The 15,050-nt window shown below is 34.8% G+C and overlaps 2 protein-coding genes across 2 annotated transcripts in view; one reads left to right on the top strand and one right to left on the bottom strand.

Annotated features, from left to right (window-relative positions):
- The first annotated feature begins 1,304 nt into the window (after nt 1-1,304).
- On the top strand, nt 1,305-11,836 carry LOC105383527. The gene is made up of 14 exons (XM_048629597.1): nt 1,305-1,466; nt 1,815-1,865; nt 2,162-2,383; nt 2,882-2,967; nt 3,061-3,124; nt 3,476-3,595; nt 3,821-3,886; nt 4,049-4,246; nt 4,465-4,695; nt 7,489-7,526; nt 7,769-7,826; nt 8,813-8,950; nt 10,780-11,013; nt 11,329-11,836. Exons 1-14 carry the CDS (start codon nt 1,431-1,433, stop codon nt 11,812-11,814), a joined length of 2,028 nt encoding a protein of 675 aa, XP_048485554.1. The 5' UTR covers nt 1,305-1,430; the 3' UTR covers nt 11,815-11,836.
- A 137-nt stretch (nt 11,837-11,973) lies between these two features.
- Nucleotides 11,974-15,050, bottom strand: part of LOC119692537 (protein TANC2) — a 171,439-nt gene continuing 168,362 nt past the window's right edge. Inside the window, exons 17-18 of the mRNA XM_048629497.1 lie at nt 13,708-13,945; nt 11,974-13,425 (exon numbers count right to left, since the gene is read on the bottom strand). Of these exons, the coding sequence (XP_048485454.1) occupies nt 13,147-13,425; nt 13,708-13,945 (517 nt within the window). The 3' untranslated portion in view covers nt 11,974-13,146. The remainder of the gene's footprint in view (nt 13,426-13,707; nt 13,946-15,050) is intronic.

Genomic DNA, 15,050 nt, shown 5'->3' with positions numbered 1-15,050 from the left:
ATGATAATAGGCACAAATCTATGGGAGCTGCTAGCTGGGACCATGACCAATAGAAATGAGTGATACGTCGTTGAAAAGGTATTTTTTTAAGCGCTAGTTCTGATTTACTGTCGAATTAGAATAATCGTACCTTGAAAGTTTTTATATTGTACTAGATGATTCCGCGAGCTTCGCCTTAAAAAAATCCCGTGGGAATTCCGGGATAAAAAGTAGCCTGAGGCGCGAGCATAGGATTCGATACTATTTTCGAATCTACACGAAGGGTCGCTTTTACCAAACGCTAAACGTATTTAAATCAAATTTTAAATACATTTTGTACTAACTGACAGATGTATGACTGGCTACTAAATACGTTTAGCGTTTGGTGAAATTGCACCTAACATGGAAAAAACAAATGCCACTTTTGGAACTAACAAATTTGCCTTACATTTTGACAGTGACATTTGACGATACGCAACGTAAACGGAGGTTTCGAATCCTGTGCTCGGGCAACTGTTCTTTCTCAGGGTCTAGACCATACGTAGGTATAACAAATTTCATTCAAATCCGTTTAGTAGTTTTGGCGTGAAAGAGTAACAGACAGACACAGTTACTTTCGCATTTATAATATTAGTTAGGATTTCTGTAATTGTAATGTTTTTGTTATTTTTTCACATTAATTTTTACTTAAGTATAGTAAAAAATGATCATCATTCATTATAATATTATATTTGTTTATCCTCTCAGTAAATAAAACCAGGTGAAAGTAATTTTCCCATTTTAATAATACGTGTTTACGTGTATTACGCCCTAACTGTCATCAGTGCAATGCCATAGAAAAATACTTCCTTCCGACGAATATACTTATTTCAAAATGGACAACTTATACGGATTTGTCGTCATAATATTTTTTCGCTCACTTGAAAAGAGCTATCCAACGATGTATGACTCATCTTTATTGGACATAGGTCCCAAAACGCCCATTGTGATTTGTATGGCGCGGGGCTAGTGCAGCGCGTATACCGCTAGGTGGCGACATACAAATTCGCGTTTATTCGCCACTACTCGAACGGGGACAAAACCCGCACTTCTCATGCAGATAGCCGAACATGATACGAAATGCTAATAATTGTTTAACTATTCGACATGCAATCACCATACGACGTTTGTAAGTAAATGTGAAATGTGTCTGAATATATTTTATTAAATAACTTGACGTAAGTAGAAGAAAAAATCCTGGTGCGAAACAACTGAAGCGTATAGTTAATTGAAAATTGCCAGTAAATCCTATAGTAACCTATTTATACCTACTATAAAAATCCACAAGTTATGACCATTTTATCACTTGCCCTGATCTTTGGCCTGTACATAATGTCTGATACATAATGTCGACGGAACAAACTGCAAGATTAAATTACTTATAGTTGTTCTTGAGAGTTTGTCGTGTTAACATGAGAATCCTGTTAATTTGCTTTTTCATTAATGGAGTAAGTTTTCATATAAAATTATACCTCACTGATATCTAAATAGATAGGTAGTTAAAACATTAATTTTTAACTACGTCTTTAAAGTTAATTAATTTTAAAGACATTATTAAAGTGTTAATTTAATTTACCCAGCTAAGGTGATAAAAGCCAAGCTTTATACTTTTTTACCTTCAAAAGTTATAGAAACTGGCTATTCACATAGTGAAAACTCTATTTTTACACTTATTTATAAGTATGTGAACATCATCGAGTGAATACCAATTTTACAACGCAATTTATGTGCCTATCAAATGTTAATGAATAATTCCAATGCTTTGTTCTTGTTTTATCAATTGTTTATGTTTAAAGGTCTTCGGTCAATCCAAATTTGGTTCATCGTATTTGAAGAACTCCAAATTGGTAAGTACCTATCTAATAACTACCTACCTAACCGTTAGGTATACTCACTTGTAATTAGTGATTCTCATTTATGATTAATTCTGTTATACCCATTGTTATAAATTACCTATAGAAGCACACCATAATATCACAATAATAGTGTCTAGAGAAGTCTAGTCTAGGCCCCTGCCTAAAATCTTCTGTGCTAGAACATATACATATATGTATATGTCTCCTATAAGCTATATCCTACACTTATATTAATAATATTCTGATCAGATTGAATATTTTCTAATTATCGATAAATTTCCTTCCAGTGCCAACCATGGTCGTGCATAAACTCGCTCCTGGGCTTCGATGACGCATTACCCCCACAATCCTCATACACAGCGGCGATCCAGTCGCATGTACCGTCAGCATGGCACGGAGCCGTGGAAACTGCCGTGACCGTGTGCTTCTCTGCCGACCGTCCCCGGGTCTACACCGGGACGTGTCCCGGGCAGGAGTTGCTGCACTGTGTTGTTGACAATCTCATCAGTGTAAGTAGTTTTTATTGTATTTGGGGGTTTATGTGCAAAGGAATATTGGCAACAGGAAGTGAGTGTAGACTTGGCGTTATCAGATCCGATTTGGGAACCTACTTAGATGAATTATTGGCATACAACTTGACTTCTTATGTGAAAAAGCTGGTATATATAAGTTTGCCAGCCTATAAGCCTATGTCCAAGCAGTGGACGATTCCTGTCTGATGATGATGATAATGTTTGTAGAAACACGTGTGGGTTTTATTTTTGTCTGTGTAGTGACAAGCCTAACTGCTGGACTGGACATCATGGGTTGTCTCAAGGAAAGAAGACGATGAAAAGGTCATTCTTTTGATGGCTCGGGCACCTCAGAAGAGCAAAGGAAATAGATAGATACCTATTCTTTGGTAAGTAGGTGTTAAACATAGTTAAAAACTCTTCATCTTAGATGATGAGTATAGTTTAGTATGTACGTTTTTCAGTGTGCCTAATCATATTTTACTATGTTTACAGCACTGCCCTGAACAAGGTCTGAGAAAGAATGATGCCTGCGCCCCACTGTCTTCTTTGGCTGGCTTCAAATATATGTTTTCACAAAGGTACCTAACATCATTATTACCCTACCTACTTATCTCGCGTTCATAAACTAATAAGTAGTCCACAGGTGAAAATGTTTTTGCTTATATTTTCAGTCGGTACGAAGAACTTGAAAGATGGCTGCCGTTGGAGAAACGTCCTGTATGGTTCTTGAAGAATGTAAGTATTAAGGTACTTTTTACACACTTAACCTCCTGATACCCAGAGACCAAAAAATTCACAACTTCTAGATTTCTGCGGCTGCAAACTGCTGCTTTATCTGAGCCCTGTCGTGGGTCTCGCATTAGGTCCTCGTATGAGGTCGTGGGGTCCTACCTAAAAGTTTGGTAAACCGATTTATCGATATTGTTATAAAACGATATACACTAACTTGACTGGAGGTATTAGGTAAACGGAATTCTCCTAAAAATATTCTCTGCATGAACCATTATTGTCCTCTATGTAGTGTGTTTTTTTTATATCCCACTTTCGTAAACTTAGTTTTTCACAAATAATGCTGTAATGTTTCAGTACTTCAGCACGAAATGCTGCGACGTTCCTCCCCTGTTCGACTCTACAGTCCTGAAGAGGTGCGGGTTCAACAAAGTCATACACTACTACTCACACGAACCGAAAACCAATGAACCAGAGGTATGTTACTACCTAATTGAAGTTCAAGTACTCTAGAAACAATTTACTAATATTTTAACGCGGATCTATATCTTTAATATATGGCTGAAAGCAACACATAAGAAAATGTGTTTCAGTATAGACAATGTTTTGGTGGTCAACTGTTTTAATTTTTTTTCAAAACTAATTAGCTTTGCTGTCATACCTACCTACATAAATATACTTACACTTTTTATATATTTTCAGTTCATTCCATACACACCAAAAACTCCTGAAGTTAAAGTTAAAGAAAACAGAGAACCTACTGTTATTGTAAGTAACTAGTTACCACTTGTCTTTAATTTTGAATAAGATGGCTTTTTTAGATAATTAGATTGCTGATAATATTTCATACAAATATATATATATATAGGTATTTCATACAATAAATATGAATAAAAAAAATATTTAAGTAGTACTTACCAATAAAATTCAACTATCTTCTTCCAGGACCCTTTAGACTGCTGCGATATGTTGGAGTTTATAAAACCTGCAATCAGACACAAGTGTTCGTTCAAAACGACATGGAGTAAGGAGAAGAGACTCAGACTAGAAGATATTGGACAGGTGGTGTCCACTACTACAGAAACACCCAAGATCAAGTACCATGATGTCAAAGTGGTTCCACTTTCTGTAAGTAGATAATATCATGGAACAAAACTATTTATCAGTAGGTAGGTAGTTAGATTAAAATGTAAAAGATTACAAAATGTTAAAAAAACGGTAAGAAATTTTCTTAATTTAATGCGGTTTGTAGGTGGCGCCACTGTCAATATCATGGAAAGGTGTGGAATGGGGTTGTTTAAGGGAGCTGCCAAGACATATTTTAATACATGTGTCTCTTTCAACAGTGCGAAAAAGAATCCTGCGTGTTCCAACAACTAGAAGTACTGGCATCCAACGGCAGTTTCAACTCAGAAGCTTTCGTGAAGTTACTGGACAATTTCACCAACAACTACCCTGAATGGAGTAAAGCCAAGGCACGAGTGTTCACCAAGTGTTTGTCGAAGCCTCTAGACGGATATGAGTACGATTGTCTGATTAATCGAGTCTTGGCGTGCACGTTTGATGTTTTGAGTGAGGTAAGTTAGAAATGTATTCGTTTAGCTACTTTAGCTAATTATGTATATTTCAAGATTCTCAAGTCCCGTTAGTTTTCTCTGATGTGATGAAATCAGCTTTGTAGGTACCGTATTTTTTTTAGGTATTTTTTTGTTTTTTTTTTAAATTTTTCTTTATTTGGAAAACAAACAGCTTATACTATTACATATTATAAATTAACATATGGTTTACACACAAGCCAATAAAGTTTTCACACCAATTTTTTTACTAAATACTCAGAACAACACTGAACTGCTTAAGATGCATAAAGTTAACAATCAACAATATAATTAGGTACTTATATAATAATTATATAATTAGGTATATTACCCATGTACTATGTATTTGGGCAGTTCTTCTTTTTAACCTACATAATGGATAAAAAATTATCCCGAATTTGAAAAAAATAACTTTAGCTTTTTGGTGAACTCTTATAATTTTTATGATAGCTACATTTCTATTCTATCGAAAAAGGTGGTTGGCCGCGAAGTTTCAGTATTTTTTCAAGATTTTCAGAACATAATACGTGGATAAGGCAAAGAAAATTACACCTTCGTCACAGAATCTTTTATTTTATTTTAACGAAATAGTCTTCGTCGATTAAAATGAAACTTTTTTGATAAGTTAATAAACAAAATACCATTTTAGAAAACATATGAAAGAATGGATTTTTAGTAATAACAAAATATTTATTAAGTAGTTATTACCACTCTGTCACAATTTCAGCTAAAATGAAGCTTGTTTTTGCTATAAATATTTTTTCGCTACTAATTACAGTAAAAAATTAACAGCATAGACGTTAACATCAATGACTAAATTCAATATGATTTTTCCAAAGTTGCACTATTTATAACATAACATATAAACGACCAAAAATAAGTTGATTACCAGGAGACACCAATCGTTACAGAGTGGTAAACGATGTGACATAGTTGTTATTCTATTAAATATGCGGCAGCGTTTTGGAATAAAACAGTTTTATTTAAAAATAATAATTTAGTAACTTACATATAAATCATTATGGTCTCAAGTTAGTCAAAAAATTAACTGGAGATATCTTTATTATTAGTATAACTAATGAAATCACACTTGAGAACCTCTGGAGAGTGAAATATCCGTATTTCAGGAACTTAAAGGACAAATTTGTTCCAACTACATAAAATAATGTTTATCTGCACAATTAATATTTTCGGCAACCTAAAATTTAAGTAACATAATGAAAATTACGTAATTTGTTAAAGTTTTAATCAGCCATATTTCGAAAATACAGCAGTGGCTCTTAGAACTTGAAAAAAATACTCTTTCCTTTTTTAATTACCTTAGAAGCTGGAAGGACTTTAATGTTATCATCAAACATCCGATAAATCATTCTCCACCATATTAAACAGTCTACCACATTCATCGTCTGTTCTTGAGAACAATAGCACGAAATTAGCTTTTTCACTAACGAAACTTTTTATTAATGAAGCGCAAGTGTATTGGACGTTCCTTTCGCTTCGTAATTTAACCAAAACGTGTAGTTTCTCTTCAATTTTTCTTTGATGAATATTCTCAGGTTGGAGTGTTTGGTAAGAATGTGACAGATTTGTCGTGTGACAGAGGGGTAAAATGTGTTGCAAAGTCGATTAGCATTTAAACAGTAACATAAAGTGTAATATTCACATGTTGATTTCAAAGTAATTGTTATTACCAATGAGTAAATAACAAAATAATAATTTCATTGTATTTTATTTTAACAATAACCTACGTGACGAAGCTGTCGCCGAATAAACACACGCACCTCCTGTCACACTTTGCGGGTGGCCGATACGCGGTGTCTGGATCTCAAAGGGGAAATCTTACCAAGGGGAAAAGGAGACCTTAAACTCAGATCGATGGCAATGAGGACGAGTGGCTCAAACAAATATTTTAAATGGCAACCTACGTGACAGAATGTTACTACTAAAACATTAGGTAGTAAGAGACAAATTTTCAACAATTTTTTTAAATATTTCAGAAATCATTTAAAAATATATATTTTGTTTTACTAAATAGGTAATATCTTCTGGAGTTTAAATAATTTTTCATATTTTATGTTGTCATATATATTTTTTGTAACATTATCGAATATGCGCAGGATGAAGTGGCGGGAGACAGCCAAGATTCGTATGAAATACTCCTCTGTCACGCGGATGTACCACTCTGTAACGTAATTTTAAATACAAAAATATAAATTTATATTTTTGTAAACGTGCACAGCCGTTGTGTTTTTAGTACAATGCACGCTGAAATATAAATAAATAAATAAATATTTGTAAAACTCATGATTTTTTCTTTACAACTGATGGAGACTAAGTTATGTAGGTTAAAAAGAAGAACTGCCCATTTATATGATAAGTGACTCACAGACAAATCAACTACTACGCTATTTTTTTAGTTAGTACCTAATAATTTTTTTCTTAAAATTAATGAGTTTTTCGCTAAATATATCAGTTTTATGATGTGATTTATTGTAACTCTTATAGCGAAGCGGTTTTTAGTATAGTTACTACTACAATTTTTAATAACAAAGATCTTTGGATGGCGGGTGCTGCCTTTACAGTACAAAGCCATTTTACCAAGTAGGTATGGACTGTCAATATGGTTGTTGATAATTTTGTGCAAAAACATCTGGTCTCTCATGTCACGGCGGGTTTGTAGGTTAGGTCCTTTAAGTACCTACTTACCTAAATAAAATTAGGTAGGTATATCACGAAAAACAAAAAATATGCTAAAGTGCTTACCTTAATTTTCAGAATTGTCCTCATAACAAGGAACAGGCGAATCCATGCAAGTGAGTTTAAATGATGTTTATTGTACCTATACTTAAATATTTTTATTTATGTGTTGCCTTACGCTGCAAACATGCTGCAAATCAATAAATTGTAGGGTAGTATCGAAACCAAGTATTTTTTTTATTAGTTATTCTACATGTAAATGTAACTTCCCGATATTTAATTCTGACAGATTAATATAATTTAACACCATGTTAAAATACTACTGTTAGTAACTAGTTATGTTATGATTTTTTTTCAGGCACGCTCATTCTATCAAGAACGATACAATTTGTCAAATCAGTTCTTCTAAACTATCTGTAAGTATTTATGCATACTTAATACAACTTTTTTATTTTATAATGAAATTTCGATAGTACCTATGTATACTTTTTAGAATAAGCAGTAAGTACCTACTTTAAATACCGTTTTTTTAGTGGTGATTTGATGCCTCTACTTATCATTGCCAGTTCGGAATGGGAATAAAAGAGTTCTAAAGCTGGCTACCAAAATCTACGTAGCTAAAGTGCTGAAGGCACTACTGCACAGCTGAAGGGATGTACAAGTGACGTATCAACTAGGTATAATATTCTAGTCTATGGTATTTTCTATTCTATTCTCTGTGGGGGAGTAAGTACCTGCACCTGGCTCTCTCGAGTGGAACCTTTGTGCATATCCCCAAGGTCTAAACTGCCTTCCCAAGCTTTGACCATTTCCCACCACGCTGGTTCACTGCATATCTAGATCTGCTTAATCTAGATATGCAGGTTTCCTCACGATGTTTTCCTTCACCGTAAGAGCGATGGTATACAGTATTGTACTTAAGTTAAAAGAACTCATTGGTGTACCATGAGTTAGTCCCGGCGCTGACATACATGTCAGCGCCGGGATTCGAACCCGCATCTCTTGCGTGAGAAGCGGGCGCTTACCCGACTGAGCTACCACCGCTCATATGGTATCAACTGTAGGCTTTTGGCATGTATTGGACATTCAGCAACTAGCAGTGACTTGAATGGACTCGTAAAGTTAAGATTGTGACACGCTATGAAAAAGAAGAATCAATACCTACGTTTTGAATTTTTTGTTTGTAATGCAAACTTTACATTATATCAACGTATCGATTTACCTTTATAATAAGTTTATATAAAGCTGCGTACAGACCGGACAAACGAACGCCAACGAACGGGTTTCGTTGACCTTCGTTGCTGCAAAATCTACCCTGTATTATGTATGATAAATATCCATCGTTGGGCGTTCGTTGGGCCGGTCTGTACGCAGCTTAAGTAGAAAATGATCTTTCCAGAAAAACCGCCGCCGTTTCTGCGACTTCCCTCCGCTAGTGCCTCACACCGCGCTAGCTAGTTGCGCCGCGCCCTCTGTGCATAGAGTGGAGATTGTACCTTACGTGCAACACAAGAAGGTGCACTTTAGTGGGCCGTCTTTTGTAAGTTTAAATTTGTTGTTTGTTGTTATATAAATATTCTGGAGTTGTTGAAATATTGTGGTGTAGTTTAATAAAAAAACATAAAGATGATTTTAAACTAAATTACTTAAAAAAGGAAAAATGCATGGCTGCTATTTTCACATTCTGTAAAATTCAATTTTATTTTAGAGGACGCCATGACGATTTTGCCAACGATGGTAACCTAACACCCAACTAACATCGTAGCGTTAAAAAAACTCTCATATAACTTGTATAATGGTTCCATTCGAAAATTAAAGTGTTAAGACATAGCTGTATAAGGGTGTAGGAGAGTGCTCTAACTCACTTATAACCACGAAAGAGGCCCACGATTTTGAGAGTAAAGGCTTTAGAAAGTCTGTAAAACGGTGTCATTGAAGTGTTTAACTTATAGAAAGCCTGTAGTACGGTGTCATTGAAGTGCTAAAGTTACTATAGAAGAGCGTTTAATCACTCTCAGCTAGAACTTTTACCGGTATAGTTGTAGTTGTAGAATGGTTATTTGACTCCCTGACTCTTATTTCTTTGCTAAAAAAGGGTTAAGTGAGTATGTTACCGTTTTTCAAATACACTTTTACCATACAAGTTGTATGTCTTTGAAAATAATAGTGTCAACAGCAATCATACGCGACAGTATTAGAGTGACAGTATTGATCATTACTAAATAACAGTAAATATAATATATTAAATTGACTTAACATGTTTTGTGAATTGAAAATAATATGCCATTGTAATTTTACTGTAATGTATACCATATTTCCCACCTCAATTTTAATGCGCTCCGAATTTATTAAGGATTTCAAATGAAACATAAGTAAATATAAAATAGACGACTCAATTTTGTATTTTTTTGTATCCTTGCTGTATGTCCATTAGTTTCATAAATCAATTGGCATGACTGGAATGACAAAATTCACATAAATAAGTAAGTATTTTAAAGCAAAATATTGTTTATCCCAGCAATTTATAGGTTAGGTCGCCAATGCAAATGGCGAACTTACATTTAAGACATATAGACTCACCTCAGTCATCTATTACACTTTTTGAAATAGAACACCCTTAGCCAAGGGTATTATGCAGTCTTAGCCGATCCGCACAGTCTTGCTTAACACCGTTACTTTTACAGTCTACTTGCCTAACGCTATAAGCGTAAGTTAAGTTAACCTTAAAGATTAAAACTGCATTGTTGAGTTGTCCAACACTGTAAGAATCTTGTCTTACTGCACTCTTGACAAAATCTCCTTTATAACCAATTCCTGCAGCCTAAATTCAATATGACACCTAAAGATTTATATGAGTATTAAAGGAAACCACTTAACAACCATAAGTGTTAACAGGTGTCAGTGAGCACTCTTGTATAGCTTTAGGTTCTAGAAACAGTTTCAACCTATAACATCTTAATTATAATTGCTTTGACTAATACCATGTTAACACTTAAACCTGCTGTTAACACTAATTTCATTTGTTAACTCATCTTTATCGCTTTATGTTAGAACTGAGATAATTATAACACAGTTATACAGGTTAAAGTTATAAAAATAGCTTTAACTGAGGGTAAAATGTTTGTTGGGCAGTTAGTACTTATTGAAATGTATATGACTGTAGTATCTACCTCACTTGGCGGCTGTATGACAACAAGCACGCCACCAAGTCAGGTTGTTCCATACAGTTCCTCGCTTTCGACGTCGCCATGGCGCCCTAGTGAGGCAGGGCTCCTAGGTTTATACCATGGAAATTACCCTAATGTATAGGTACTTACTCTTAAATAAATTACACTTAGGTACCTAAAATATATTATTTATAATTTCCAGTGCAAAGACACGACCCCATCAACCCACTGTCTCCTAACCGAGCTCGGCGTTCTAAACCGGTACCAATTCCTCGACTACTTCAAGATGAAGCATCTCATTACTCAGTTCACGGCGGTACCGCAGTGGAGCGCGTTCAATGCGTGGTATGTGGGCAGTCTGATGGGAGCGCCGATGTATAGCGAGCATTGTGCGTCGCAGAGGAAGCTGCTCAATGTTGTCGATTCGGTTTTGGTGGTGAGTAGTAGTTAAATTTTAAGCGGACTTGCACCAGCACAGCTTAAATCTAAATCCCCTAAGTGAGAATTTTGAGATAAGTACAGCACTCTTTTTATAGTATGGTTTTGCCTTTTACTATAGAGGCTGGTGCCCAGTATTCAGTAGACTTTAATAGAGGGGAATCATCTTCACGACCCATCACGTCCCCACTGCTAGGGCACGGGTCTCCTTCCAATGAATAAAGGGGAAATAAATAGAAATAAGACCTAGTACTTATTAATAATATTATGTACTTACTTAGTTACTTATTTAAGATTGTGCTTTGTTTTTCAGACTTGTCCCATGCAGCGGAGAGTTAATTCGGAGCAATGCAACAAGTTGTTTTCTGAAATAACGACGGAACCAATGAATCCAGAAAGTATATTCCACCCTACAAACTTAGGGTCACCATACAAGAACCAAATAACATCGGACATAAAAGACAGTGAAATTGGACACGGTAAGGGAGGACAAAAACGAGAGATTTATCCTAAAAAAGATGGCTTGATATTTGACCATCCCTTGTTCAGAGAAAGAAATGTGCCACCAACAAAAATAATTCCTATTAAACCAACAACTACATATGTACCTCTGGTATTAACTCCAGTTTATATGAGAAGTACTACTAATGCACCTCTACCAATATCGTTTTATAATCCAATGTTGAGATCAGATGGTAAATACAGGGATGATAAGGACCCGTTTTTCTTGCACAATAAAATCGCCAACGCTCATAATAATGACAACGATCAGTATATCAAAGATATTGTGCTGCCTTAAGTTAGTGTTGCCATGTGAATATAATATGTATGGTTTAGTGTAAAATGTCGTATTAATTAATATATACTGTATGGTTTTAGAATAAGTTCACTTGTAAATAACATTAAGGAATTTAAGTTAAGTAGTTATATCTATTGAGAAAAGTAAGAAAGAAACGAATTGAAGCTATATGAAAAGTTTATTATAATTTATAATGTACTGTTACTGTAATATTGTACTTACAAATTCTTATGATAATACACGTTCTCTATACATAAAAGTCATGTTTTTTTACTTTTATATAAACATCAGTCTTAAATATCGAATTTGGCCAATAATACAACTGTATGAACTTTTCATTTGTTGACAAAATTTATGGGTTGGTTTAGTAGGTAGGTAAGTAAATAGTAATTGGTTTGAAGGTAGGTAAATTATCAAAAAGTTTGTTTAATGATAATGTTCCAATAGGATTAGTTGTAATGGTTCAGCAAAATAATGTGCTTGATATAAATATTAATAAATTCATTCAATTCACAAAACAATGAAACATGGTCACCCTAGGCATACTTATATTTTACATGTTTACAATGGTAGGAAAATTGGGTTTAAACTGAATAATACAAGTAATAAATTAAATAAGTAATTAATGGACAGATCGAGTTTAACTCGTATGTCTAAAATAAACATAAAATTGCATCGAAATTAGACTAAGTAAAGTTTAAGGCACTTTAAAACAAAAAGTAATCGGTAGGTTTAAAATATTACACCTCATAAAAAAACTTTAAAGCATTACAAAAAATGGCAAGCAACCATATACAAAAAAGTAAACGAAGGTATTTTAATGTATTCGAGCTTAACTAAGTTAAAATAACACACAAGGAATCGTATGATAAAAAACATATTCACAAAATTATATCTCATCACAAGTATATAATAATCTATACCTACTCAAGTTCATTATCAAATGGAAAATTATAATAATATGTTTAAAGTTTAAAATCGTTAGATTATAGTTTTAAAATATGTATAAAATTTCAATCAATAAATAGTAATTAAAATCTAATTGTCATTCAAATAAGTCACAATTCACACTAGGATAAACATTCTTTAAGTAAGTATATAAGTTTTTTATAATTCATCGTATAACTTTAGTTGTTTTCTTAAAAGAAATCGATAAATAAAATTTTGAAAATGGAACAAAGAAATCTCTTCAAATTGTACTTTCAATCCGTTGAATTCCACCAAACTATCAGCTGCCATCCGATGTCCCGAACCTATCATCAAAAGCCGTCCTCTAATTGGCTAGCCTCAAACTGTCACACATAAAAACATTCCAAACAAATGCAAACCCCACTACGGCATATTCAGACTAATTGAATCATAATTCCTAACCGACCTAGAGTCCCCATGACTGTTCATTCTGGACAATATTTCTTGCTGCAACGCTTTTAGGGTTCTGACAGCTGACATGTCGTTTTGTGGCGCTAGAAGTAAAGCGCGCCTGGCGTGAGGCAGCGCTTCAGCAGGTTTGTTCAGCGCTAGAATAGCTCTGGACATGGCGTAGGCGCATTCGAAGGCGTTCGGCCGCAGCACTGATGCTCTCGCTGCTAGGTCCAATGCTTCTGCTGGCTCCTGTAAAAGTATAAAATTATATAAGAACTTCATATTAGGTAAGTACTAAAATTATCGGTTAACTGCAAGTAGCGACCATCTCTCTAATAATTGACTGTCTAGGTTACCTAAAAGTGGTTCATGTAATTTATCTGTAATGTACCAGTGTACCTAGCTAGCAGGAAGGAGCTCTAGGCAGGATTTCTATATACAACTAGCCCAAGTGGCTTAGTTCAAAGACACAGTCATACGCATACACCACACCCCATTCTACCACCAAACGCAAAAACCACCCCAACTCACGTTCAACTTCCTCTTGCACCGCGACATATTCAACAGCAGATTCGTCTTCAGCTGCACAAACGCCGACACGTGCTCGTGAGGCACCGGCTGCGTCGGCGTCGGGGTCGTCAGGCCTTCATCGCTGATGAGCGGGTTGATCTTCTTCAGAGCGTACTGGTAGCGGTGGGCGGCTTCTGATGGACGGTTCTTCCGGTAGAGTAGGTTCCCGTCTTCTAGCAGCTTGTTTAGGAGGATTAGCCTGGAAGATACAGTAAAACTATAAAGTCCTGAAATTAATGTTTGAGGAACTAAAATTTTCAGGAGCCTGGCACCATTAGAAAAGAAACATAAAAGTCATAACAATTGTTTATGTCAATAGGCGGTTGGCTGTTTTTTTGAATTTTCTTATAAATTATAAGGATAATCTAGTTAAAAGCAACAATTTACGCTTGGTTGCAATTAGGAAGATGAAGAAAAATATTTGTAGTCAAGCTAGTGAAGTTATTTATCGAGTTTTAATACAATGTTTAGCGGAACATAAAGCTGGACACATTTTGTCGAATTTGGAGGATGTTTACGCTCGTACAGCGTCTATGACGGGTATGTAGCATTGTACAAATTGTAATAACTCATTTTTTATTAGTACCAACGCTTCATTTATCGATAAACCTAGGTTTAGAGCCCAAGTCGAACATTGTTTACATACCACTGATTGTAGGTTTCATCTGGTTTCAGTTGAGTCAAACCTTAACATTTTGATACTTGAAGATATATGTTTGTTTACTTACTAAATTCACATTGTGTGAATTTGGGGGGCATTGTGTAACTCAAAAAGATTTTTTTATTTTAATTTATAGTTATATCGGACCAGCGTGCCAAAGAGCGCAAAATATGGAATATTCCTAACTTCTGGAAGAAACAGAACTGGCCGTCCAAAAAGAGAAATTGATGTCTTTGCTATGTGTGCCCTTCGTCAACAGATCCAGTTTTTTTTATACAGTTGTAATAACGTTATCTAAATAAATATTTATTGGTTTCACTATTAGCCTTCATATTAACACCTTCTAGCTTGTATAAGAGCTTTTTTGTGGATGGTGAGTTGTTTTTAAAATACATAAATAGGTAGGAAGTTAACAGGCAAAATTTCAAGTATCAAAGTCAGTTATGTTTCGCTATATAGGGTTGCTACATGAAAGATAGCAGTGCCCTCATTTAATTTCAGGACTTTATAGTTTCACTGTAGAAGGGGTCATTTAGCAACAGATTCTGTCTTTATCATTGGTCTGAGAAGTGAGATGAAAATTGGATGGAATTTATTACCGGTTTATCATTTTATCATGTGTGTTATCTTTCACTGATGAACA

Source organism: Plutella xylostella, chromosome 23 (assembly GCF_932276165.1).
Source record: "Plutella xylostella chromosome 23, ilPluXylo3.1, whole genome shotgun sequence".
Taxonomy (NCBI): domain Eukaryota; kingdom Metazoa; phylum Arthropoda; class Insecta; order Lepidoptera; family Plutellidae; genus Plutella; species Plutella xylostella.
This window is presented reverse-complemented; position numbering and strand designations above follow the sequence as displayed.

Excerpts from the sequence above, each read along its gene's own strand:
- LOC105383527 (XM_048629597.1), top strand. The coding sequence starts at position 1,431 with ATGAGAATCCTGTTAATTTGCTTTTTCATTAATGGA. Across the intron at positions 1,866-2,161 it reads ATTTGAAGAACTCCAAATTG|TGCCAACCATGGTCGTGCAT; the intron begins GTAAGTACCTAT and ends ATTTCCTTCCAG. Across the intron at positions 11,014-11,328 it reads TTGTCGATTCGGTTTTGGTG|ACTTGTCCCATGCAGCGGAG; the intron begins GTGAGTAGTAGT and ends TTTGTTTTTCAG.